Here is a 26,852-nt window from a genome sequence, read left to right as displayed (position 1 = left end):
TATGAATCCTCATTCCAGACCCTTTCAGCTCAGCCTCTCCTAGTCAGCAAATGACTCTGGAGTGAACCTCCAGTTAATCTGCTTCAGTGCTCCACCCTGACTCTGGTCCCAGTCTTGCTAGAACTTGTACCTTCAGCCGTCTGCGTGCTCAGTAGCATATGTCATAGGCTGAAAGATTGTGATTAGGTCTCCCCAGACTGCATCTAGCCACAAAACCACACTGGCTCTCTTCTATGATCAGGATTTCTACCACATTCTTCTACAGATTGCATTCTGAGCAGTTCTCAGCACAGATTAAGAACAGTACAGTGGTACCTCGGGTTACAGACGCTTCAGGTTACAGACTCTGCTAACCCAGAAATAGTACCTTGGGTTAAGAAATTTGCTTCAGGATGAGAACAGAAATCACGCGGCGGTGGCACGGTGGTAGCGGGAGGCCCCATTAGCTAAAGTGGTGTCTCAGGTTGAGAACAGTTTCAGGTTAAGAACGGACCTCTGGAACAAATTAAGTTCTTAACCTGAGATACCACTGTAATAATAAAACATTAGGTTTAATTTCCCCAGGATTCTAAGACAACTCCAGCCTCAAAACCCAGAAACCCAGCTCCATCACCATATAAAAAAAATGGAAGAATGGCATCATACTGTATTTCACTGGGCCACAGACAGGTGGCACTGTAAACTGCAGTAAGATGAGAGGTGGTAGATGGGCAGCCTAGACAAGCCATAGGAAGGCAAACAGAACAGGCTGCTGCAGCAGCCTTGCTATGAAAGCTCCTTCACCTTCCAACCCTGGGGCCTCTGTTCCTGGGATATAGAACCCTGGGCTGCTGCCAGCCCTGCTACTGGACACCTCCTCCCCAGCGAGCTTGGGGGAGCTGTTTCTGCCCCCGCTGCCAATTAGAAGTGTGGAAATGTAGCCAAAAGCAGTGGCCACCCAGCCTCATAATCCATTGCTGCCATCACTGAGTAGAATCAAGAGTTAGATGAAGTGCCTGTGGCAGAGGAAGATCACAATGCTGGCTGGCTGCTGCCTCTGGCCTCCTACCTGACATCAGAGGTGGAAAGTCCTTTGTGAGCCTCCCACACTTCTCCACCTCCAGCGTCAGATGTGCAAAGGAGAAGCGCTTCGGGAGATTGCAAAGCCCTTTCTTGCATTCTCGCCACCCCCTTCAACCTCTGGTGTTGCAGGTTGAAAGTGGGAGTGTGGGGAATGAAGGCTGTTGCTGCTGCCACTGCTGGCACTGCAGAAAGCGAGCAATGCAGAAGGAAAAATGCCGGCTTCTCTCCAGCTTCTCACGGTGGGTGCCAGGGAACCCCGCAATGGATTTTGACAGGTGGGCGGGACAACCCACCCACCAACCATGCGGTGGGATAACAATGTCATGTGAGTGGCAGGTGCATTGCCCCACCCACCTGGCAAAGCTGGCTCATGCGGTAAGAACTAAAGTTCCCCTGCTAAGGGGTTGGTGGGGCAGAAGGGGGAGTTGATGAGTAATGTACGGTAGCCGTGGAAAACCCCCTAGTAATTGGTATGTGGTTGTCGCTTTTACAAAGTTTTTGTGATCTGCCCTGGGATCTATACTGGATGGAGGGCAGTTTAGAAACCAGAGAAATAAATAATCAAACAAATAAATAAATAAATATTATTAATATAGTATTTATTCACATTCATTATAAATACTATGTAGTTTTTGTCCTTTATTGAAGGCTCTTTATCCTGAACTTTGATACCTGTCAATACATATATGGATATATATTTAGGTCCCACCCTTTTCCTTTGACTATACTTTGCTTCAACTGATTTTATATCATATTTTTAAATGGTTGTGGCCCACCCTAGGACCTCATGGTGAAGGGTAGGTAAGAAATCTAATCATAATCATAATATATTCCAGAGTTGATCCCCATAACAAGTGCTGGAAAGCAGATCTGGTGAAGCCAGGCTGAGATTAACCTCCGGCCAAATTCCTACTTTCTTCGTTATTCGTATCCTGGAGAAAGTGTGAGGTTATTGGCTTAAACTGGCTACCGTCTGGGAAGATTGGTTTGTTAGATGTGACTTTGGCAGCAAACCTTGATCCCTTCTTTAGTACTTTCAGTTCCGCCTCCTACATTTCCATCCAGCTAGGCTCCTTGTTTTTGTGTTTTGATAACTGTTAAGTAGAGCACTCCAAAACACACAGCCACTAATAAACAAACCAACAACTGGCTCCATCGCTAGCCAGCAGATTAATACTAGCATTGTAAACCCATTAACAAGCTGGCCAGTAAATGAATCATTGACCTATTTCTCAGAGATAATAGCTGAGAAACTGTAACTGATGACCTATAAAAGCAGCCATGTTTTTAAGAAAGATTAATTGCTGCAGCAGACTGAGCCAAGATATATTAGCCACCTCCTGGGCTCCTACCAATCACAGAACAAGGCTCCCCAGAATGCACGTACTTGCTCTCCCTTTGTCAGCCAGCAAATTCTGATTCAGACCGAGGGTGTGTCTGATGTGTACACTGTGCATTTGTGCTTCATGCTCTGATAACCGAGGATCTGTCTGGCACTGTTGGAGGGCAAAACGACATAAACAGCTCTTGAGATTAGTTTTCATGTGTGACTGTGAGTCTAAATGTATTGTATGAATGGCTCCTAACATTACTTGCTTCCTTGTAACTGTGAACTGGATAAATAAATTGTACATAGCGGCTGTGATTTCACAGTGAGAAGTTAGGGTATATTTTCTTTTTCAATAATAATAATACTGCAGCACCACAAACTCACACAATGCAACTTTGTAGTAGGACTAAGGAGGCCTGGGTTCAAATCTCCATTTGGCCATGAAGCTCAGCATTGGCTCTGTATCAGCCATTCAGTCTTATCTATTTTACAGAGCTGCTGTGAGAATAACAGGGCAGAAGGGAGAGAACCATGCAGGCTGCTTTGAGTCATTGGAGGAAAGATGGATTGTAAGTGAATGAAAGAATGAAGACTATAGCCAGTGTGGTGCAGTGGTTAAGAGCGGTAGACTTGTAATCTGGTGAACCAGGTTCGCCTCTCCGCTCCTCCACACGCAGCTGCTGGGTGACCTTGGGCTAGTCAGACTTCTCTGAAGTCTCTCAGCCTCACTCACCTCACAGAGTGTTTGCTGTGGGGGAGGAAGGGAAATGAGATTGTTAGCCACTTTGAGACTCCTTAGGGTAGTGATAAAGCAGAATATCAAATCCAAACTCTTCTATAATCTGTAATCTCAGTTTTGAATGTGTCTGTGCACCTGTGTGTATGTGCACCAGTGTGTGTGTGTGTGTGTGTGTGTGTGTGTGTGAATCCAAATCTCTCGACTCCACTCTCCTCCACTATGCACAAGGGAAACATCCAGGGTGGAAAAACTGCCGATTATTTACATCCTGAAAATTGCTTTTAAAAAATGGCTGTGTGAATTGGTTTGGGGCCGGTAGGGGAGGGAACTAGCGTCCAGTAGTGTGGGTTACCATCTAAAATACTCCGAACACTGATAATAGGATGAGCATTTTTAAAAAAATTCATCCTGCACTTTTCAGTGGATATGAACTGTATTCTGAATTGTATGTCAATGCAATAAAAAGGAAGTTATAGAGATAATCCTTTATCCACCATAACATTTTCAACTACTGGTAATTATCCATTGTAAAAACCAGCACCTTCATTGTTTGCATTCTCTTTCTGAAGAAGCAACTTGATGTGCCAAGAGGTGCCTAGTGATCCTAGCAGTTTCCCCCTCTGCATTTCCTAACTAACAGGGCAGGCCTTACATGAAGGGAGCTGCATCAATCTTGGTGCACAGCCGCTTTCTAGGCAGCACAATTTCCCGCCCTCTTTTCCTCCCTCCCTCCCTGTGTCATTAAAAAAAATAAAAGAGCAGGGTGTGAAAATGTCTAAGGCCGGCACAGCTTGTTAAATCGATATGGATCATCACGCAATTGCCCACAAGTACTCCCCTGGAGACGATACTGCCACAAAGAATAGTTTCTCATCACCTATTTTTGCTGAATGAGGATGAGCCTGACAAGCACATGGGATATGTTAAAAACGGCTCTGCCTTTTGACATTGTACAAAATGTTCAAAACACTATGCACTTTTGTGTTGGAACATTCCTCAGGATTATGCACAAACAGTACTATCTATCTGTATGCAAGGATATGGGTCTGTTTTTTCTATTTCTGATGTGAAAATGGAGAGGATCGTAGGAAGATGCCTCATATCGAGACAGGACTTGTAGAATCATAGAATCATAGCTAGGGGTGTGATACGTCTGGAATTTCCTGGACACAACCGGAATATTGCAGTCTGAAGCAGTGTCCAAAAACTCATTTTTTAAAAAAAAGCTCAACAACTTTGAAATTTTTGAAATATGGCAACCCTACCATAGAAGTATTGCTCAGTCTGACAGAGGTTTTTCAAGGTTTCAGACATGAGTCTTTCTCAATGCTTCCTGGAGATATGTGGGCTTGAACCTGGGAATTTTAGAAAGCGGAGCTTGTGATCTCTGCCACTGAGCTTATGAGACATAACTCACATGCGTCATGGGTTTTCTGTGCTGCTTTGGGACAAAACAGTGTATGAGCTTTCAACCTTCCTGGATTTTTTTATATGTCTACAAAAATAGTGTTATGAGTTTGTGGGGTGTGAGACACTCTAAGTTTCTAGAGTCCAATAAAAGTGAGAACTAATCAAGGTTTTGGGGAATTATACTGTGCCCAACAGCTTATGTTAGAGATACTAGCCAGGCCAACCTGATGATGGCTTGCTCAATGAGAGTTGTTAGAGCAGAGGTTGGCAAGGTTTACCTCACCTGGGCTGGTTCACTCCAGCAGAGATCCCTCTGTGGGCTGGATTGCGTGTGCCCATGATTTCTGGCGTCTGCGTCTGCGCAGATGCAATTTTTCTGGCGCTGCGGAAGCAAGTCCCCGTACCGCGCTGTGCCGGTTTAGCGCAGCACGTGGGGACTCGCCAAGCGGGCAGCTCCGTTCAGGGGCGGCTCGTGGGCCGGTTAAACAACCCCCATGGGCTGCTTGTGGCCCATGGGCCTTAGGTTGCCTACCCCTGTGTCAGGGGAACAAAGCCCGATGGCGGCCAAATCATTAACCAAACAGGGGCAGGGAGATGGGCAACTGACAGCATAGGAGTGTGAGCCTCTCCTTCATGTAGAGAGCTAGTTTTCAGAATGGTAGTTGGCAGTGATGTGCTGGCAAAAACTGTGAGAGGCTGTAAAAAGGAGACAGAGGGCATGGCTGATTTCTCTGCTGGATCCAAGTTCACTGTGCCTATGGGAGAAGCAAGAGACCCTCTTGGAGTGTAATGCTGGGAACCCCTCCACAGTAGGCTCAGGTGGTATTGATGTGCAAGTAAGCCATATATCATAAAGACATAAAGCTGTGCCTCATTTCCAAAGGTAACACAAATCTTGGGTAAGTGCCTGGAACCTCTGGAATCTCGCCCTGCTTGGAGATTGGGGTAGCATGTAAAGCTTTTTGCAATTTTTTAAAAAGTCCCATTTTAGTGGTCAGCTGGTACAGGGACCAAATATAGTCCTGTCAGGGGCAGCCTGTCCCATTTCGCTGCTTGAGGCAAAATGGGAAGGCGCAGCCTAATTGCCAAAACTTCCCTTATCTGGGTCTGGTGGCAGCGCCTGTGAAGCAGCAACAATGGTGAGTTCTGCTAAGATATGATATTCCAGTGAGATCCCGCTGGTGAAGAAGTGGTGGTATAGACAGGGTGTCTGCAGTGGTACCAACAGTGGAGGGGGTCTGTTGCCTGAGGCAGGTGCTTCACCCCCCCATGGGTGGGCTGGCCCTGGGTACCAGTTCCTGGCACACTGTGTGTGTGAAGAATTGCTGGTCCACCACATCAGATAGTTTGAGAAGCAGACTTTCATTTTTAAAAGCAATATAAGAAGCCGCCTTAAAGCAAGTTAGACTGTTGCTCTATCAAACTCACAGTGACTAGCAGTGGCAACTGAGGATTTCAGACAGGAGTATTTCCCAGCCCTACCTAGAGATGATAAGGATCCAAACTTTTTTGCATGCAAGGCATGTACTTCATCACTGAACTAGATATATTTGAGGCATTCTTGTCTGGGTGGGAAAGAGACTGTCAGATCTTGAAAACAAGAGAGGATTGCGAGATTCTCACACGTGGATTTTCCTGGTGGTTTCTTTAGCTGAATCAGCAATCGTTGCTCATTTGACAGGCCCAAACTAAATTGCATCACTTCCTACGAGCAATCAGACATAGTGCATCTCCTTAAGGCATCTTACACATCCAACCACAGAGGCAGGAAACAGGAAATGTACATGTTCTGTACAGCTAAGGGAGAATGAAACAAACTTCGTACCTGATCACAGAGACGCCAACATGCAGAAACACAACTTTATGTTGCCTTTATTTCTGTTGCTCAGCGAAAGACCTGCTTGCTGTGGTAAGTAGAAGTAACATGCTCTCTGCATTGTTAAGGAGAACTAACGATAGAGGCACGTTTTATGCTTGAGGCTATGGAACTGTTTTGAAGTGTCACACCCAGAAAATCTGGTCCCTGCAAAGGCTGTCTGTACAAACTTGCACTCTGTCTTGTAGCTCTTCTTCCCAACAGTTTGCTGTCTTTTCTTTCCATGGATCCGTCTTGAGCTACAGATCTGAAGTGTGTTGAGATGTACGTGAAGCCTTTGTTTCTGAGTCATTGCTGGTTCTGCCGTGTGAGTTTTTGTGTATTTATTTTTTAAGTCCTGTGCTTCTAAGACTGCAGTCCTGTGCACACTTGGCATGAGCACAACTAGACTCAGTGGGTCTTTTCTCTAAGAAGACAGGCAAGGACTGCCTTGTAATATCGGTATTTTATGGGCAAATAAATCCACACTCTCATTGTTATCGCGATAGCTGAATGTATCAAATTACTGGGTAGTAAGCTCCTAGAAATATTGAGCATGTGGTGCTGTTTAAGTGTCAGCCCCAGACAATTTGTTTTTGTAGGGCGGCACAGCAAAAAACGTGTTTTGGGGTGTTCTTCTTCCCATGTAAAAATAATTGGGGGTGGAATCATTGTCCTAGTTTTATCTTCATATATTTGAGACCATTGGTGATTAAGTTTCAGTCAGAGCTGACACTCAAATTAATGGACCTAACTTGGTCATCTTTATTCATTTCAATGGGTATACTCTAATAAATGGTTGACTACTATTTAAAGTGTCTAAACATGCACATTTTGTACAAGAGAGACAGAGAGGGTAGAAGTTCTTTGTTTTTTCTTTTAATCGTAAAAGGGTTGTCTAAGCATGCTGCACTTAAACCCAGCAAATTTACCTCAAAAGCAGAAGTCCCATTTGCTGATATTCATAACTGGTTGTCAAGAAAGTGAAAAAGTTTTTCCACAAAGGTTTGGGTTACCACAAGCCTAAGAGTTCCTGTATTTGCTTTGTTTTTCTTTCATTGCTTTAAATTACCCAGTGAGTTTGTTCCTGCTTGTACTTTATAATAATATGAAAAGTTTTCATTCCTCCTTCTGTGGGCTTCCTCCCTTGTGTCTGAACTGCAACTGTACCTGACCTGAGGATGGTGGGATAAAATATGAAGAGTGACTTAGCGAGTTATTGTGGGATTTTATTATTCATATAATTCAAATCTTGGTAAAACCCTAGACTGGTAAAGCTAGGTTTCAGACAGGAAGAATTTAGTCACAGGCAACTTTTTAATAAAAGCTGAGGTTGGTAGAGAAGAAAAAAAGTCTGCAAGCTCCACAGAGATTGAAGAAAATTGTTGCCACAGGAGAATGGCAGTTCGACTGCCCACCAGCTATGGTAAGCTATAAACGATGACTTATTCTGCACAAGGAAATTGTGCCTGCATTGGTCCTCATTGCTGCTCCCTGCTTGCACAGGGGGAAGAGGAGAAGAGGGGGAAGAAAGAGCTGTGAGTGGAGAGGGGCCTTTTCTCCACCCTTTGCCCCCCCCCTTGAAAATTCAACAATCCTGCTGCACCTGGAACTGGGTGCAGAGAGAGCAGCTGAAAGGGAAACAGCTGTGGGCAGCCTGAGGAAGTGCCATGCACCTTGAGCCTAAAAAGCAAGGCTAGAGTGAGATGCTAGGGCAGGGGTCAGCAAACTTTTCCAGCAGGGGGTGGTCCACTGTCCCTCAGACCTTGTGGGGGGCCGGACTATATTTTGGGGAAAAAATATGAACAAATTTCTATGCCCCACAAATAACCCAGAGATGCATTTTAAATAAAAGGGCACATTCTACTCATGTAAAAAAATGCTGATTCCCTGACTGTCCATGGGCCGGATTTAGAAGGCGATTAGGCCAGATCTGGTCCCTGGGCCTTAGTTTGCTTACCCATGGGCTAGGGTGATGTCCATGTTTCTAGGAACTCTTCTCACTGTGAGCCTTCTGTGAGTCAGCTGGGTTTTTTGGAGGCTGGAACAGAACCCAGAGGCTGAGAAAGAGGGTGTGTCAGAAGGCAAAGGGATTGATATTGATTTCTATATATTAGTAAGTTTGTGTTAATATAATTTTTTATCTGTAACTGTGTATTTTGTAATACTTTGTTAAGTTGTCTGTTGTTTCCTGTACACCAATTCAATATATATTTAATATTTTAAGCAGCATAGAAATTAAATAATCAATCAATAATCAAGGAGCGTCTCCACCCCCATTGTTCAGCCTGAGGTCCAGCGCTGAGGGCCTTCTGGCGGTTCCCTCACTGCGAGAAGTGAGGTTACAGGGAACCAGGCAGAGGGCCTTCTCGGTGGCGGCGCCTGCCCTGTGGAACCCCCTCCCATCAGATGTCAAGGAAATAAACAACTACTTGACTTTTAGAAGACATCTGAAGGCAACCCTGTTTAGGGAAGTTTTTAATGTTTGATGTTTTATCATGCTTTTAATATTCTATTGGGAGGCACCCAGAGTGGCTTGGGAAACCCAGCCAGATGGGCAGGGTATGTATGTATGTACGCACGTACGTATGTACGTATGTAAAGGTAAAGGTAAAGGGACCCCTGACCATTAGGTCCAGTCACGGACTACTCTGGGGTTGCAGCGCTCATCTCGCTTTACTGGCCGAGGGAGCCGGCATACAGCTTCTGGGCCATGTGGCCAGCATGACTAAGCCGCTTCTGGCTAACCAGAGCAGCTCACAGAAACGCCGTTTACCTTCCCGCCGGAGTGGTACCTATTTATCTAGTTGCACTTTGATGTGCTTTTGAACTGCTAGGTTGGCAGGAGCAGGGACCGAACAACGGAAGCTCACCCTGTTGCGGGGATTCGAACCGCCGACCTTCTGATCGGCAAGTCCTAGGCTCTGTGGTTTAACCCACAGCGCCACCCACGTCCCTTACGTATGTACGTATGTACGTACGTATGTATGTATGAATGAATGAATGAATGAATAAATAAATAAATACTGGTAATCACTGGCAGGAAACAAATCACAATGCCTAGTTTCATGTTATGCCTGAACCAGGGATCATGGTTTGTTTTGCTCCCAACCTCAGGCAAGGTTTATTCGTGGCTTAACCGATTGTGGTTATTGGAGCAAAACAAGCCACAATCCTGAGTTAGAATGCAATGCTAGGCCAGGGATCGTGCTTTGTCTGCTCCCAGTAAAAATGGGAAAGATCAAGGAGAAGCAAAGTAGGGGCAGTTTGCTTGTGTGTGGTAAGCCATGGTTTATGACATGGGTGGAGTACCCTTTTGGTCTGGGTGAGACCACCATTTGTTTCCCCTTACCCTACAGATGTGGGGTCACCCATCTGTAAACCATCAAATGACTCATAGGTGGACACATCCACCTGTCATAGAAGAACCACAGGGTGGGGAGTCTCCTTTGCCATAGGGAACTCTCTGGATTTTACCTCCCAATGCCTCCCAATCATGTAGCATTTGCAAAGCAGTCCGTAAGAGAGACGTCGTCTGTTAAGAACTTTGGGTGTATTAATGTTTTGACTGCCGCCATTTCTTGCAACAGCTTGAGACGCTAAGCTTCTGAACTTTTAAAAATCTCTAAGGAAGTTCTTGCGAAAGGCAACTTCCGAAGAAGAATGAAAGTCTGAAGCGGCTTCTTGCTCAGACAAGTTTCAAGGAAGAGAAACCCAAATATTTTAAAGCATATTAACTTGAAGTATAAATCAAATGCTAGCTTAGGCCTCTGGACAAAATATATGAGCATTTTAGATAGAAATGGCTTTCGAGAAACGAAAGCAGATTTCTCATTGTGAAATAGCCAAGTGCTGGATAAAACTCACCCACAAGCTGGCTTGTTGACGACAGGCTCGGAAAACGTTCCTGGTTTTGGCAGCATTGCTTGCCTTGTCTTCGTATCAAATTTCCAACGATTATTAAAATAATACCATTGTTTGGATCCTCTCCAAATACCTGATCATGATTAAAGACTGAATTGAAAACACAAGACTCCTCAGGTGTTTGAACCCTTTGACACTCATAAGAATGTCAGAAGAACCCTCCTCGCTGGATCAGACCAAAGTCCTGTTATTTACACTAATATGTGCATTTATATGCACACTTTACCCTGATACATGCATTTATGTACATGTTGCTTGGCTGGAGAACCGCATTGCAATGTTCAAAGAAAGTGTGAATGTTAAAGGATGGCTGTGTTTCTGTTCACATCTTGTTTCAGACAGTGAGAATTTTGTAAGGTGAACCTTAAAATCCAAACTGAATCAAATTTCTCCCCATCCTCATTCACTTCAAGCTGAGTTAGAATATCCTTAATGAGGCTTAGGAGCCTGCAGAAAATAGTAATAACTTCTCCAGACAGGCCACACCTTTGAGTCAACTCTCTAGGAACTGACTCCTGAGTCCTAGTTGTTTCTCTTCAAGGGACTACATCCAGATAGTTGGTTGATAATGCATATAACACACATTCTGTCTCGGATTCTCCTAACTGAGCCCAAATTGTAGCCTAATCTCACAAATGCTTACTTGTATGAAAGTTTCATTAACTTAAAAAGGTAAAGGGACTCCTGACCATTAGGTCCAGTCGTGGCCGACTCTGGGGTTGCAGTGCTCATCTCGCTTTATTGGCAGAGGGAGCCGGCGTACAGCTTCCAGGTCATGTGGCCAGCATGACTAAGCCGCTTCTGGCAAACCAGAGCAGTGCATGGAAACGCCATTTACCTTCCCGCCGTTTACCTTCTACTTGTTACTTTAATACAAACATAATATTGCAGGGCATCCCACAGCAACTGTAGTGATTTCCTTTCCTTTTAAGAACAAAAACGCTGATTGAATCGATACAGTTTTACAAGTAATTTAAAAAGAGAGAAAATGGCATTTGCTTACCTACCTGCTCATGTGATTCAGCCCTTCATAGATTTTAGAGAGGTGGTTTCTTCAGGTAACAGATTTTTGAGTATGGGGGTCTTGAAAGGGCAGCAAATCGTTACCTTTTTAGTTAATTATTCTTGTATTTGTACTCTCAGGGAGAGGCCTTTGTAGGATTTTTTTTTGGGGGGGGGGATACCATTTGCCATTCAATCCTAGGCAGCAAAATGTATTGGTTTTGGCCTCCTCAGGGAAATCTGTCATCTCAAGGGTATTTTATTACCAGTCAATCAATGTGATTTTCATTTCACCTGACTGCCATAACCTTAAAGCACACACCAACATGCTAGTTTGTCCTCTTCTTCCCTGGAAGTACTTGGCGTAACCTTTTATAGCTATTCTGTAAGACCAGTTGATTACATTTCTATTCAGCTTTCCACAAGGGCAAGAGTAGTCAACATGAAGTCCTCCAGATGCTGTGGACTACCTGCAACTCACAGCATGCCTACCACTGGCCTTGCTAGCTGAGGCTGATAGGTGCAGGACCAGCCCAAGACATTTTGCTACCCGAAGTGAAATAGACAATGGCACCCCTCCCATTCCATGTTCAAATGCTGACCAGGTTAGCATTTGACTTTCACTTCAACACTGGTGATGAGGCAGAGTCCTCCACATACTTGAGGGCAGTGGCCTAGCTTAGGGGGCAGGCCCCATGGTTCACAGAGCTCTGTCTACTTTCTGCCCATCAACACCTGCTGTTTGAGGTCAGCGTCTCACTCTATCTAGTGGTAGGATTGGCCCTGGCTGCAAGTTGTAATCCACCACACCACTGGCTACTTCTGCTGCAGAGAGTTCATGCTGGCATCTGTATAAGCGGATTTGCTGAATGCTACTACGATGAATCTTCCTAGAGAAGACCCTGATGTTGGGAAAGATTGAGGGCACAAGGAGAAGGGGACAACAGAGGACGAGATGGTTGGACAGTGTTCTCGAAGCTACCAGCATGAGTTTGACCAGACTGCGGGAGGCAGTGGAAGACAGAAGTGCCTGGAGTGCTCTGGTCCATGGTGTCACGAAGAGTCGGACACGACTAAACAACAACTATGATGAATCCTCCAGCTAAAATTCTGTAGTGCACTTTCAGTGAAATTTCCCTTTCATACTTTTTGGTGACCCCATTTGACACAATGACATCTCTGTCCAGTAAAGATGGGGAAAGGTACTAGCATAGGCATGTGGATTGCAGACTTCTGAGATATTTGACTGCAATATTGGTATGTTACATAGCCAACTGTTGCTTATTTTTATCTCTCGTCCCCATCCCTCCCTAGGAGTCTGGCAGCACAACTGGGAGAGTGAAATGGCTTAGACTGAAGTTATTTTGGGAGCAATTAATTTATAAAGCGTCTGAAGTATGTGCTGCTCTCAAAGGCAGGAACAAATATTTACATCTCACCAACCATAACATCAAGCTTTCGGAATGCCTTCTGAATTTGATACCGGGGGGAGAATGATCTATTATCACCTCCTTTTTATTGGTCAATGCATGTGTGCATATAAAAAAGATTTGCCTTTCCATTCAGTAAGAGAACTCACTTTCTCAAGGGCGCCAGGTCTCAAATTTGGATCACTTCACTGTGCTCTTTGCCATGACTCCAAGATCACTTTCTGGAGTAGCCACAGCTAATTCAGAAGCCACCTGTTTGTAGTCCGGATGTTCATTCTTCAATAGAGATGTTAATTCCTTTTAATAATGAATGAATAAGCATCATTTATTTCTTCATTGTCATGCGAATAAATGAATGGGAAATAGTAATCCATCATATCTGAATGAAAAACAAAATTAAGGGAAATTTGTTCCTTTAGTTTGCGCATTTTTACTTTCCTTTAAAGTGTGGTCCCTTTGTCTAATCTCTCTGAAATTTGGCTAGTCTGGTGCCTGAGGATGGAGAAGGGGTGTTGTTGTTTGTGATGGTAATAAAATCAGGGATCCACAAACGTTGGCTAGGCTCCCTTGCCAGCCATTACAGTATTTGTGGTAACTACCAGCCCTCTCCCATGCATCCTCTGGCATTCACAGAGAACTTGGGAGAGAAACAGAGTCTGTTCTTATTTGTGTGGGTTATGGAGAGGATAAGGAAGAATGGAAATCTTTCCTGCTGTTTGGAAAGGAATCCTGCTATTTCTTACCTGATTGGGGGAAATGCAATGGAAATGAGATCTGCAGGGCAGGGATTTGTGTGGTGCTCGATGGTCGGATCACCAGAGGGCAGTTGCCCGTGGTGAATTGACAAGCGGATTTGTTGATTCCTAAGTAGAATGCAAGCAAATGTCTTATCCCTTAGATAGAAAATACAGAAGTTACAAGCAGCAGAAAACAGGTGGGGTTTTCATTACAATCACTGAAAACAACTGAACAGATGCAATTCTGACAAATAGAAACTAAAATGAAACTTTAAAATGAAAAACAAACAGTGCTTTGTCTCACACACCTCTCATTTTTAATGTGTGTTTCATTGTACTTATTTAACTGAGGTTTTCCCAGCCATTCGCTTGCCAGCCTTCCAGATACAGCTGTATGCCTAAAGCTCAGTACAGCACCTCAACTTTATTCTGCTTTTGAGATTTAGGATTTTTTTAAAAAAATCTTTTGTTCCCTTTTGTTCCAAACAGCTGTATAAGTTTGGGGCTGTTCTGTGCTGCATCTTCAGTATACCTTGTTTGGAAGAACACGTTTTTCGTTGTGAGCGTATCACGCTGTAAATATTTGTTCATAAATTTTTTTGTGAATTGAATACTATGTACGATTGTATAATAGTAGCTTTCATAAAGCAAACCATAAATATACTGCCTTTTCTTACCAAAAAAACCCAACAAACCAACTTTATTTTCCTAAATGCTTTGTAGTGATTTGCAAACTCAGTGCTCCACTACAATGCCCTGATTCTAGATTTACAACACACTGGGTTTAACAAATCTCTGTGGAAACCATTATAGATCCAAAGGACACAGTCATGAGTTGTTATGTAATCAGAAGAGTTGGGTCACAAGGGAAATGCCAAGTCTAAGATCCCATTGCCATTAACAGTTTTTGAGCGGCCATGCCATCAAGGATGCTTCTTGAGTACCTCATCAGAAAATAAATGGATTTTTTTAAAGAAGCTGATTTGCTAAAAAAAAAAAAAAATCAGTTCCAGTTATCCAGACAAAAGTGATATATACTTGTGTCCCCCCCCACACACCCTGGGCCAGATTAAGACATTTAGAAACCCTAAGCACTTAAAAGATTTTGGGGGGCCCATAGATATATTCAAAATATAAACAATAATAAACCGTAAAATAAAATGTTATGTTTTTGATATGAAACAAAACCTACAGTAAGATAGAAAATACTGTTTATTTTTTATACAGTGGTGCCTCACAAGACGAAATTAATTCGTTCCGCGAGTTTTTTCGTCTTGCGGTTTTTTTCGTCTTGCGAAGCACGGTGTCGAAAAAGTTTTGGAAAAGCTTCAAAAATCACCAAAGTCTTCAAAAACCTCAAAAAAGGCTACCACACCGCGTGCTATGAGTTGCTCCTCGAAGTCAAGTCGCAACTGTATTAACGGTTTTAAGAAAAAGGAAACAAACTTGCAAGATGTTTCGTTTTGCGAAGCAAGCCCATAGGGAAAATCGTCTTGCGAAGCAACTCAAAAAACCCAAAACCCTTTCGTTTTGCGAGTTTTCCGTCTTGTGAGGCATTCGTCTTGCGAGGTACCACTGTACTTTCACTTTATTTATATTTGGGGGGGAAAGTTCTCCTACTCTTTTTGATGGAAAAATTATGTGGTGACCCCTTCCCTTGATACCCTAAGCATGTGCTCATTTTGCTTAATGGTTAACCCAGCCCTGTTTCCCCCCATTTGGCAGGCTCTACAACAGCACCGGCAGATGAAGAATATTCAGGGCATGGCTTGACATCACCTGTTACCACAGAAGTACCTGTACTGAATACACTGGGATCACCTACACCTGTTATGATTTTGACAACTGGTGACCAGGGTGTGCAAACTTCCGCTACATCCACAGAAGCAGAGAATTCGGAAATGGAAACCACGGCCTCTGCAGAAATGGAAGACCTACAGTCTGCTTTGATATACGGAGTCCCGGCTGCTCTGCTTCTAGTCCTGATTGTTTTGCTGGTTGTCTTCATTGTAAGACGTCGGAAGCAGAAACCACCCAAGCAAGGTAGATATTAAAGTTTCTTGGGTGATGTGTGAAGGACCATATTAGATTATATATATATATGGAGGAGCAGGATTGCCAGCTTGGCCCCATGACCGTGGGTGCCCAGTGTCGTGGGTTCTATGCAGTGTGCATGGCCTGGACACTGAAATTTGTGGGTGCCCGGCCCCTTCATGGGGAGTTTTGTGGGTGTTTGGGCACTCAGGGCCCCGGGGAGCTGGCAACTATGCAGAGGAGACAACTGGCTATCACATGGTAACTGTCTGAATTGGATTTAACTCTTGAATTAGGTCTAACTTTAGTTTAGGAGGTGGCGCTGTGGGTTAAACCACAGAGCCTAGTACTTGCCGATCAGAAGGTCGGCGGTTCAAATCCCCGTGACGGGGTGAGCTCCTGTTGCTCAGTCCCTGCTCCTGCCAACCTAGCAGTTCGAAAGCACATCAAAGTGCAAATAGATAAATAGGTACCACTCCGGCAGGAAGGTAAACGGTGTTTCTGTGCGCTGCTCTGGTTCGCCAGAAGCAGCTTGGTCATGCTGGCCACATGACCTGGAAGCTGTCTGCGGACAAACGGCGGCTCCCTCGGCCAATAAAGCGAGATGAGCGCCGCAACCCCAGAGTCGGTCACGACTGGACCTAATGGTCAGGGGTCCCTTTACCTTTTTACTGTGTATGAGCTGAAATATGTGCTGTATCGCTAAGTTTATTTCTAACTACTCAGGACAGAAAAAATATGCATCTACTCTCTGTGAGAGCCAGTGAACAACTGAAACAAAGAAACAGGAAACCAGTAACATCAACAGCCGTCTCCCGTCTCCCGTGAGACTTCCAACAGTCTGGAATGTAGACAGAGTCTTGTGACTCCAAAAACTACACAGTGGCATAAACAGAAATCCAACAGATGGGGATTTCAGCAGCTGGCCTGCCTCTAACTTCTGGCCATTGGGTTGAAGGTTAAGATTGGATCCTATGCTCATACAATTGCATGTGTATATAATGCATGATAACAATTTTCTCTCAGGTTACCTGTGGGGTGACATATATTTTGTTGCAAATCAGTCCAGGGTGGCATTCTGTGTGATTCCTTGCAGCCCCCAAAACAAAAGAGAATACACTTTCTATTCACTGTGATAGGGAATAGACCCAGGAGGCAAAGCTCAGGGTCTGGAAGGAAGGGAAGATGATTTCTGCAGCCTATGCTTGAGCACTGGGATTTTGAGCCCTCAGTGCCTCGTATATTCCATGCTGCTGAACAGTGTTGTTGAAAACCAGGCACATTTCTGAATTCCTCAGGAGACTATTATTTGGCTAAACACAATTCCAGTGCAAACAAGAAATCCCACTTAACCTGGTCTGACTGTGCTTCTTAGTCCCCACTGCTTATCTCTCTTGTCCAGGACAGTTATAATGGGATTTTCTTGGCTTTTCGGCTCTTTCTCAAGGGTGTTTGGCCATAGATAATTCCCCTTGCCATTTTTCTTATACTTGCCCTTATACTTACTACAGTATTGGATTTATGCCTCTCCAATAAAGAAAGAGGAGGAAATAAGGCTGCCTCAAAAATTAATTTTATTCTTCACATTTCCCCTCACAAAGGTCTTCCAGGATAAACGTGGCAATTGCACCTACCGCTTGCTAAGATCCAAACATGCTGCAGGAGAATCATGGGATTGTGATGTCTTTAATCCGCCAGCTAGAAGGATAATGCAATCCAGGAAACGACATGTTTCCCTTGACAATGATTCTGCTTATGATGCAATGGAAAGGGGAAACGGGCAGAGCCTTTAGAAAATATACAGTGAAATATAAAGGGCTGGTAACAGTGGGAGAAGCTTTAAGATGGTGATTGGACATGCACAGATTCAAATATTTAAAATATACAAGCAGTGGTTTAATAGTCTGATGGCTAATGAAGCTTATGAGTATTGGTATATAAACATACAGGGCAACTGTCTACAGGCATGTTTTCAGTTGCAACGCCATGAATTCTTGGCATTGGTTTTTGGTTGTGTGTTTTTCTCCTGCTTGTGATACTTTGGCTGAGTGTACACCATATCCTTAAAGCACAGTCTAGGCACCCCCACCCCAAAGAATCATGGGAACTGTAGTTTGATAAGGCTGCTGGGAGCTCCATGAGGGTTAAACATCAGTTCCTAGGATGGGGGGCAGCGGGATGCAGTGGCATAGCATGGGGGGCCCACCCGGGCACAAAAATTGTTAGGGGTGCAAAATTTCAACACCTGGTGCTGTCTCAATACAGCTACATGCTTCCGTTGCTGAGCTCTGTTGAAAACAGCTTCTCCATGAGAACCAGGAAGTGACCTTCCCAGATAACAGAGCAGCTCTTCTTTTTTTATCTCTGTGGCTGCAATCTCCTGGGTGACGCAGACACATTAGGGTGACTCAAACCCTGCAATGCACACCTAGATTAAGGAACAGGGTAGTTGAGTACATTCTCAACCCAGAAATTTGTTTTCAGTACCAAAACTAAACTCGCAATCCCCATGCACAAAAACGCATTTCTAGTTCCTCTGCCCCCACCCCAGCTTTCTTCATTCACCGGGGGGGGGGGGAGAGATATTTCCTTGTTTTTCAAATTATTTTTGCTTTTTTTCTTTAAAAAATGTTTAGGCGTACTCTCCTTTTGACTCAATAAAATCACTGGTAAAAGAAATGAAGCTGCCATCGGAGGTGGTAACAATGAAATTGACCAATCACCATGCTAGATTCCAACTCCTACTTCACACATTAAACGCTCTCTTCCATCTGAGACTCAGGAAACACCGTGACAGGAAATTAGGCCGCCATTGGGGGTAGCAACAGAACTGATGATTCACCGTGCTAGAGAAGAAACTAAATTTTTTTCCGTTTCTTCTCCCGTTAGATTCACAAAATATTTAGGGGTATGCATACCCCTGCATGCCCCCAGAAAAAGCACTGTGTATTACTTAGAAATCTACTATTAGAACCCGATCTACTTTTCCCACCAATGACTGAGGCTGCAATCCTATACAGTCGTACCTTGGTTCTCGAACGGAATCCGTTCCGGAAGTCCGTTCAACTTCCAAAAACATTCGAAAACCAAGGCGGAGCTTCCAATTGGCTGCAGGAGTTTCCTGCACTCAATCAGAAGCCACGGAAGCCACATTGGACGTTCAGCTTCCAAAAAGGTTTGCAAACCAGAACACTCACTTCTGGGTTTGTGGTGTTTGGGAGCCAAAACATTTGAGTCACAAGGCGTTTGAGAACCAAGGTACGACTGTACATGCTTTCATGGGACTGGATCCCATAGAATACAGCTGTTATGGTCTGAGCCTCAAGCAATAGCCAGAATTCTCAGATGGAGGAGAACTGAAGTGGTCAAGTCCATGACTACCATACCACTGGCTGAAGAACACAGTTGGGTTCCTCATCCTGAACCTGAGTCTGGCAGACAGGAACTTGCTGCACCAGGACTGCCAGAACACTCACCCCTCCCTGAACCCAATTCACCCAAGAAGCCAAGCTCTTCTTGCTCCACAACACCTGTTCAACAGTACGGGGAGCAACCCCAGAGGAGAATGCACTCATTTGTACACCAGGGAATTTTGTCAGACTGAGGGCTGCTTTCCTTTGTAGGCAACTTCCTGGGGGCAATGTATCAGTGGTGGGCAGGGCCTGAAGCAATAGTGGGCAGAGCAATTCTACACACACGCCCCATCAGTACCCTCCATCCAGGAAAGCAAGAGGCATTACTGGAGTTTAAGGAAACATTCTAACCAGATAAGAACACCCAAGGAGGATAGTAGGCAGGGTTCGAGATGAGTGCGGCCTGGGAAGAAGTTGGGGCCTGTGGAGCCAGATTGTGGCCCTCCAGGCATTCCATCAGCCTCTGGGCCTGAGGTTTCCTGTTCCTGTTTTAAGTAGCCACACTCCTCAGGCAGCAGGCAGTGGAGTCTAGGAAGAGTAATCTGGACAGAGTGGTCCATTCACCTTCTCCTTCCATTGGAACAAGTGGCTCACTGAGAGCTCTCCGAGGTCCTGCTGCTCCAGGCTGCCTTGTGGAGTACCCCCGCCACACCCCATGAGCTTTTGCTTGAGGTCAGGTCAAGCTGTGAATTATTTGTCATACCAACTGTGAATCATTTGTACTGACGAAAGGCGCAGCCTATATAGCATATTTTTGGGGTGGAACTTTCAGCAGAACTTGAGGCATTGTGGAAACGGCATGGTTAAGTCTGTGGTCCAACCCATCAATGTTTCTGCTGGGAAAAGTGAATCAGTGCCTACATCCTTCCCCCTGTCCTTTCCTCCCTCCTATACCTTGCTAGGTATAAAAGACACATTTCCTTTCAGTTGTTCAGAAGACAGTTTCCTCCTTTAAAAATACCACATCCTAACCTCCAATGGATGTGGTTTCCCCTCTTATTCCATCTGGTGTTTCATCCACCTGCATCTCTCCTGGCAATTACTCTTTCCTTGGTTTATTTTCCTTCATTGCTCCGTGCTCTCAAATGCCTTTCTCTCCATGTTTTAGGTGTTTGTGTGTGTTTGCGTTTTCATCTTGCCCCTTATCTGTAATCTGCTACAGTCTCTGTTCGTAAACAGGTGCACTGCACATGTACAGCATTAGGCTGTGTGGAAGTAAACAATTTTTATCACAGTTGCTGACTTCTCATTATGTTGCTTTCACTGTTGGAACCTGTTAGCCTCAAGAAATTCATTGCTTCCAGTCTCCTGTTCACCGCTAGACTCTGATTTGAATATTAATGCAGCTTGGCTGTAGTCAACATCTTAAATTTACCTCAGCTACTAATTTCAACTTGGGCTTAATATACATTTTACTGCATTTTACTTTCTAGCTGCCTCCAAGTTCATATGTTTTTCTTTCTTCTTCTTCTTCTTCTTCTTCTTCTTCTTCTTCTTCTTCTTCTTCTTCTTCTTCTTCTTCGCTTTGTGCATAATAATTATTCAGGAAGGTAAAGGATGTAATCTTGGCCTAATTTGCCTCATACTATTTCTCAACCTTGTGCCCTCCGGATATTTTGGATTGAAAAGCATCTGACATCACAAATCAACAAAGCAAGAATGGATAACCAAGGGAAAGGGGGAAGGGAATGGAGTATAGCTGGGTTGAATCTTGAGCAGGAGCATTCTACTTTGCAATATTTAATTGCCAGCCCACAGTGCATCTCTCTATCTCTTTTTTAAATGAATCATTTACTTCTTTCTGAAATGCATTTCATTTTATTTCAGAGGAACTAGCAAGTGAAAGCTGTAAAAGGTAAGACTGCTTCCTGTTCATATCAACAGTTGTGGAACTGTTCTCATGGCCTAGGGCCACATAGACTCTTCAGTATGACAGAACCACATCAAATTTTTTAAAAAATGGCTATCGTCTTTAGGCGATGTCCCCCATATTGCAACAATGGGATCTACTGAACTAGTAGTTTATTGTATTAGCTTTATTCCAGATTTAGTAACATTTATTGATTCAACAGCTCACACAATGATGCTCTTTTCTAAATTAAGCACACCGACAGCTAAATACTTAAATACAGCCTAACACATGGATTGATTTTAAAATGGTATTAAAAATATCTGTCTAACAATTCTAAACTGCATGGTCCAAAATATGTTTTTGTTTTCTTACTCAGTCCTATTTTTGAAGAAGACACACCCTCTGTAATGGAAATAGAGATGGAAGAGCTTGATAAATGGATGAGCAGCTTAAAACGAAATAGTATGTATTGATCTCATTCTACTCTTGGACCTTTTTCTTTTCTAACAAGCCCATCTCTTCCCACCGTCTTTGCCTAAGTTCTCTAAAATGCATTTAAGTCTATAATCTGAAATACTAAAATAGTAGCAGACGATAACTGCTCTTTAAATATTGAGGGGATTGAAAAATAGATGTGTGTCCCTTTAAGGTGATGTAGTTTTTATTTCAAAGCCTAAATATTTGTAGCCATTTCAATATAGCAAGTGGCTTCTCTGAGAGTGGTGTGTGTTTTAGTATTAAGGAGTGTTTTTTGGCATTAATTTGCGATATGCTTCACCACTATTGACTCATGGCTCCTAGCACTTTTTATTCACTGCCGTCTCCAGGATCATCTTACAGGCGTGTTGCTATGACCACATCGTTTCCTCCTTGCAGTCTTTTTAGGTTTGCTATCTACTCCTCCATTACCTGGAATGAAATCATTGTTTTCTCCACAAGCAGATGGCTAGTTGTGATTATTGTCCAATCTGGAAGAGAGCTGGGCATATCCAATTATTCTTAAACCTATGTCTCCTGGCTTCTTATTCCAATCTGCATGCTTGTTTGCCTCAAACACTGTATATTAAATCAAGCTTCTTGGCACAGGGAATGTGGTATCAATATCTTATTCCAAGAGGTTCGCAAAACATAGCTGCTGGGGAAAAGAAAGACACAAAAACCAGAGAAAGGGCTGAAATGCATGTAGGTGCCCAGACCACAGAAAGTGCCATAAAGTCACTGCGGTCTAGTGGATAGAATAGTACAAGTGGAAGCTTGGGCCCAAGGTTGCTTCCAGATGACCTGTTTATTCAGCATTCATCCTGATTGGTTTCCACAATGTTTGCGGGAAGGTTATACAATGTCAGCTGCTTATTGAACATTCATCCTGAGTTGCTTGCAGGGAGATTATATGACATCTCATCAAGCAGTTGCTATCCCACAGTTTCCACTGCATTTTCCTCTTACTTTCCAATGATAAAAGTCTGTTTTTTCCTGGGGTGGGGGAGTGGGTTTGTTCTGCAAGAGCTCCACTTTAATTGTACAGCCTGAATTTGCTGACATGCCACTGTATTCCACCTGGAAAGAGTGACAGTATGGAAGCACCCTAAGTTCCTGCTCAGAAAGGACTCACTAGGTGATCACGGTCAAGTTGCTCCCTTAGCGCCTCAATACCCTGATAACAGAGGATTGTCTCACCAAGCTGCTGAAAAGACCTTGCATACCTAGGGCCTGGTTCAAAGACTGTGCAAAAGGGGAAAACTGTGCACAATGACACAAATATTGAGTATGGCAAGTCACCTACATCCACATCAGAACCTCCTCCCCTTTCACTCTATGCCTGTTACTTGACATTACAGGGACCTCTTCTACACTCATATGGCTTTGGTAATCTACATAGGATAGCAGCTATTTTCTTGAGATCTGATCTCCGTAGATTATTAGAGGTGCTCTATGTGCAACAAGATCCGATATGTACCTTTGCAAGGTAAAGGAGTGGATTGGAATAACCTCAAGGCTATTATGGTTGCTATTGTTGTTAACGTAAAGTGAGTAATTTGCTCACTGTTTGGACTGGTGAAACCCTATGTCCTACAGACATTTGGGGGGGGGGTCACAGCTTGATTTGATGTTTGAATCGCTAATAATTTCTGTAAGCATGTATATCACTTTTGTGCGTAGCTATTAACAACAAATAGTGATATGAATCCTCCCTGCCCACCAAAAAAACCTGTTCTGTTTTCCCCAAATTCTTTTGGAGATAATGGGGGAGGGGATTTCTTAACCCCCTCAAAAAATCCTTCACATAGCTTAAGACTACTATTTTTTCCAAGTCATGCTTCTTGAAGAAGGGACTGTAGAGTAAAGTCCCATACAACTAAACACATATGCCTTATGTCCAACTTGTAAGGCCTCCAGGTAAGCAAATTGGTAGGCATACCTTGCCTGCTGATCAAATGACTTTGGGAAAGCATTACATATCCATAATATGTAGATGAGGGGCCTACCCAGTGGGCCTTCAGATGTTGCTGGACTTCAGCTCCCACCATCACTCACTGTTGGTCATGCTGGCTGGGGCTGATGGGAGCTGTAGTCCAACATCTGGAGGACCACAGGTTAGCAACCCCTGCTCTGGTCTATACCTTTACAGATTTGTGCAGTACTATGGAAATACTATCAACTAACGGCAACACTGGAGTGAAGAGCCCTGGTGCTTAAATCTCTAGCACCAGATAGGAGAAGTTTATTGGTGTGAACATGGCCATCCTCCTTAGACTAGGCACCTATGCTTAGTTCACATTTAATTTGGCATCAGTGGGTTTGGCGCTCTGTCCTTTGCCTGACACAGTAAGCTGCGGTGAGCCTGACATTACGTTACCTGGCAGAAGACACAGAGCCTGCCTTTAAAAGTGAAGCCCTGACCTTGCTAGGGGTCTTCAAAGTTTGCCACTACTCGATGGGTGCTACCCAGCAACAGCATGAAAAGGACAACAGCACACAAACTCACCAGCTGGAGTAATCCAGCAGAATAACAGACGTGACATAAACAATTGTATGATGGGCAATTTATTATTGTCTCTCTTATTTTTAGCTTGTGACAAAGGCAAGGTGCTAGAAATGGGTGCTCTGCGCATATATATATAATATAAATAAAACAAAGGTTACTATGGCTTCTGACTTATCCACAAGGGTTTTAAATGGGCTAATGGTTGCAGACATAATAATAAAAATAAAAATGATGTCCAGGTCCTGGAGGAGTCTACAGTGCAGTCATTGCTATTCAAATTGAACAGACGTTCACAAAATTCCCCAGGCTAATAGTTTCACTGTCTCCAATCTTTTCTTAGCTGAATGTGAATATTTGCCTTCCGTGAAAGAAGAAAAAGACTGCAATGCCAGCCCAAGGTACTTGCGATTCTCCAATTACACTTCTGAAAGGGACACTGTCAGCTTCAATAGATCCAAAATTGAACAATGGTCTCTTCTTCTTTGCAGATGACCCTGAAATCTATTTTGCTTATCAACATTACTCTGTTGTTTGAGGCACACGATAGATTTGCTAGCCCACTTCTGCCCCACCACTGAGAGATGGGGTTTTATTAGTCTCATTGGTGAGATGGATGCGGAACTTCATTTTGTGAACTGTCCGCTGCTAATTCAATATATCTTTTTGGAAGGGATTATTCTTTAGATGGAGTTGTGTTTCTGTCCAGCTCACTGGTTCTATACCTGCTGAGTGGCTAGTATAATAAGAAAATTCAATGGACTTATGTAGCTGATATATGTGTTGAAGGTACAAAGACATTTTGTGGTTGCATTTTAAACAGACGATTAGCCACTGTTCTAGTAATTATGAACTACAAAAAAAAAAAGAAAATTAACACAATGAATGCACTTTCCAAAGCACTTTTTTCCAGTTTCTTCTTGAATATATCCTAGAATTTGCCTTTTGGTTGCCCCTTTACCTATCACAAGCCACAAACATTAAGGGGAAGGGCTATAGTTGAGTGGATAACATCTGCTTCCCATGCAGAAGGTCCCTGGTTCATTCCCCAGGATTTTCAGGTAGGGCTGGGAGCATATTCTGTCTGAAACCCTAGAAAGCCGCTTCTACTCAATGTAAAACAATACTGAGCTAAAATAAAAAATTTCCTTCCAGTAGCACCTTAAAGACCAACTAAGTTAGTTCTTGGTATGAGCTTTCATGTGCATGCACACTTCTTCAGATATCTTCAGGTATCTGAAGAAGTGTGCATGCACACGAAAGCTCATACCAAGAACTAACTTAGTTGGTCTTTAAGGTGCTACTGGAAGGAATTTTTTTATTTTGACTATGGCAGACCAACATGGCTACCTATCTGTAACTGGAAATACTGAGCTAGAGAGACTAGTGTTCTGAACCGGGTTCCTATGCTTTCAATGTTTGTTCTTAGGGTGGCTGAAAATATCCATGTTTGGGGGGTGGGGGGTGGGGAGAAGGGTAATATTTGAAACCACCTGCCTTTGCTGCATTTCCAAGATGCTGGAATAAAACGTTGGATGGTCGCTCTCGAAAACTGGCTGTGTAAATCAGTGGTGAGCAAACTTCAGGCTTGAGGGATCTCCTTTATTTTGACAGGAGCCACTGAGGTCCATCAACCAGAGCCAGTACAAAATAGCAGCAGGGGACAGAGCCTCCTTTTTTGTGGGAGGAGGGACAGCAATTGCCTACCGCACCTCATAAACATCTTGAGTTACTACAGATTAGGGATTCTAAACAGAAACCTCTAAAGCTAGTCTGTGGGGCTGCACTAAGCCATGGTCAAAGGAAACCAAGAAATGCTAATATTTTACAGGTGAGGAACATAGAAAGGGCGTTACTTGAAGATTTTACTTGCTTTTGTTAGACCACTGGAAGTCAGAAAGCTTTTTACTGTGACTCACACAGAGATCTGCCAGTAGATCCTAATCTACTCTTCGCCCCGCCCTTCTGTAAATAAAAGAGCAGCGTGGATTTCGGGGAGGGAGGGGAGGAGAAAGAATCACTGGGACCACTAGATGGCTCTGCGTTATTATGAATCATGGCAATAGTGTAGGCTTGTGTCCTTTATGATATGCTGCTTGAAATTAGATATGTTTTGCTAAGGGAAAAGGCATAGAGAGCTTCAGGTGACAACGAACACCCCTGAGAGAATTAAAGCGTGAGATGCGAGAACAAAGGTGTCTAATCAAGTGCCCTGAGGACACTTCTGTGGACGTTTCCTCCAGGGTAATTTGCTGCAGTTCAGTGTAAGCAGTCAGCACATTTTCTTCACTCAGATAGGCTGGATTGTAGCAACCAATCAGTAAGATTGGGGAAGTGGGGATCTGCCAGCAAAGGTTATCAAACCATTACCGTCTCATCCAATTGATTCTGTGGTGGGACTGAATTTTTGGATTGTTCTGGTTTGTGGGACCTACTTTTGCATTTTACAAGAATGCGCCCCCCTCCGAGGTTATCCAGATGCAGAATAATGACTCAGGGAAGCAAAGTTGGGTGCAACATGGTGGGTCATAAGTGTGACTTGTGATGGAAACCGTTCAACACCCCCCCCCCCATCTTGCTGTGTGCACCAGACTGGAATGCTCCTCCTTATCTTCTTGTTTAACCACTCACCCCAACTGGTGAGTGAGGCATCCCAGGCCTGCAGGCCAATTGCCTGGGAGTGGTGGCACCAAAGCAACTGTTACAGACAGTGAAATTGTGAGGACCAAAAAGGCAGAAAGGGACCTGTGGTATAAAGAAAGCAAGGGACGGTAGATAAAGTGCTGGAAGGAAGCTGGCAAGAAAAGATCATCAGTCACTCAGCACATGAAATCAAAGACTTTGCAGGCAATAGATTCTTGAAGGAAATCCCATGCTAATTACATTGCGCCACAGACCCACAGAGATTGTGAGTTTTGAGCTGGCCCATAATCAATCTTGGTTTCTTCTGGTTATCGGCAAGGGAAGAGATCAGAGATTGGCAACAACAACAACAACCTCACAACAGATCAGGATATGGGGGATTTCTTTCATTGTGCCAACGTATATTGCAATGAGAGTGTGTAAACATTCGAATTTCAG

The 26,852-nt window shown here is 43.8% G+C and overlaps 1 protein-coding gene across 2 annotated transcripts in view; it reads left to right on the top strand.

The window, feature by feature from the left end:
* The window catches only part of TMEM154 (transmembrane protein 154), a 30,180-nt gene that overhangs the window by 2,183 nt on the left and 1,145 nt on the right, over positions 1-26,852 (top strand). The window contains exons 1-5 of one of the 2 annotated variants that reach the window (XM_083520163.1): positions 6,162-6,450; positions 15,215-15,532; positions 20,764-20,791; positions 21,165-21,250; positions 24,115-24,172. In XM_083520163.1, coding sequence (XP_083376289.1) covers positions 6,387-6,450; positions 15,215-15,532; positions 20,764-20,791; positions 21,165-21,250; positions 24,115-24,172 — 554 coding nt within the window. In that variant the 5' untranslated portion in view covers positions 6,162-6,386. Of the gene's footprint in view, positions 1-6,161; positions 6,451-15,214; positions 15,533-20,763; positions 20,792-21,164; positions 21,251-24,114; positions 24,173-26,852 lie in introns of those variants that run through there. The other variant, XM_083520164.1, reaches the window with a different exon arrangement.

The sequence above is a fragment of the Podarcis liolepis genome (genome assembly GCF_965112155.1).
Source record: "Podarcis liolepis genome assembly, chromosome: 9".
Classification (NCBI taxonomy): domain Eukaryota; kingdom Metazoa; phylum Chordata; class Lepidosauria; order Squamata; family Lacertidae; genus Podarcis; species Podarcis liolepis.
Note: the sequence above shows the minus strand (reverse complement) of the source record. Positions and strands in the feature narration are given on the sequence as shown.